At 43.3% G+C, this 750-nt stretch overlaps 1 protein-coding gene across 1 annotated transcript in view; it reads right to left on the reverse strand.

Moving 5' to 3' along the window:
* Positions 1–577: 577 nt before the first annotated feature.
* The window catches only part of LOC104541427 (chromosome unknown open reading frame, human C4orf19), a 2044-nt gene continuing 1871 nt past the window's right edge, over positions 578–750 (reverse strand). The window contains exon 2 of the mRNA XM_010185487.1: positions 578–750. This exon is cut by the window's right edge and continues 791 nt beyond it. Within this exon, the coding sequence (XP_010183789.1) occupies positions 578–750 (173 nt within the window).

The following is a 750-nucleotide window of genomic DNA, read 5'->3' on the forward strand; positions in this document are numbered from 1 at the left end:
GGTTATCATTCTAATGACAGCTGCCCATGTACTGATTTAGGCTTAATCTGAAATGGAACCATAGCCGCAGTGAAGTGCAAGCCAAGTTACCTTCCCTATTTCATACCTCATTAGTTCATTGAACTTTGGGCCCGTTATATTTTTTCATGCTAACATGATGAAAATCTGTGGTTTCTAACTCCATAGCTTCTATAGTTCCATTTTAAATAATGGAAGTTTTCTGAACCTGGAACATACAGTGTGCACAGACCCTCTTGAGGGTCAAAACCAAAGGAAACATTTGCATAAGTCTAGGTGAAGTGGGTGTACAGCAGAATATCCTGCAAGGAAGAAATGATGCTTTGCCCTCCTGGTTGGCCCCATAGAGAAATGTTAGTATTACCATTAGCCAAGGGAGCACTTCTGTACCACAGGCAGCAGGAACTAAAAGGCTGTATAAAACAGCTGAAGGGACAGAGTCCCAACTCCTTTTATATATGCTGTTCATAACAGCTGTCCATATGTGCTGTACATGTGTTCATATAGATCCAGAAATAAAATCTGGATCTTACCCAGTGTATTAGAAAGAAACCTTCATCTAGTACTCGTCATCATCTTCCAGGTCTTCCCCTGCAGTTGCAGCTTCCAGTGCAGCCAGAGCTGCTGCTACTTCTGCGTCTTCCTCCTCAGTTTCTCCATTGATGTCTTTGTGGTTGGGGTGTGTGGGTGCCTGTACTGCTTTGGTAACAGTCACGGCAGTGGTATCACCAG

This window comes from Mesitornis unicolor, unplaced genomic scaffold, assembly GCF_000695765.1.
Source record: "Mesitornis unicolor isolate BGI_N332 unplaced genomic scaffold, ASM69576v1 scaffold9485, whole genome shotgun sequence".
Lineage (NCBI taxonomy): Eukaryota > Metazoa > Chordata > Aves > Mesitornithiformes > Mesitornithidae > Mesitornis > Mesitornis unicolor.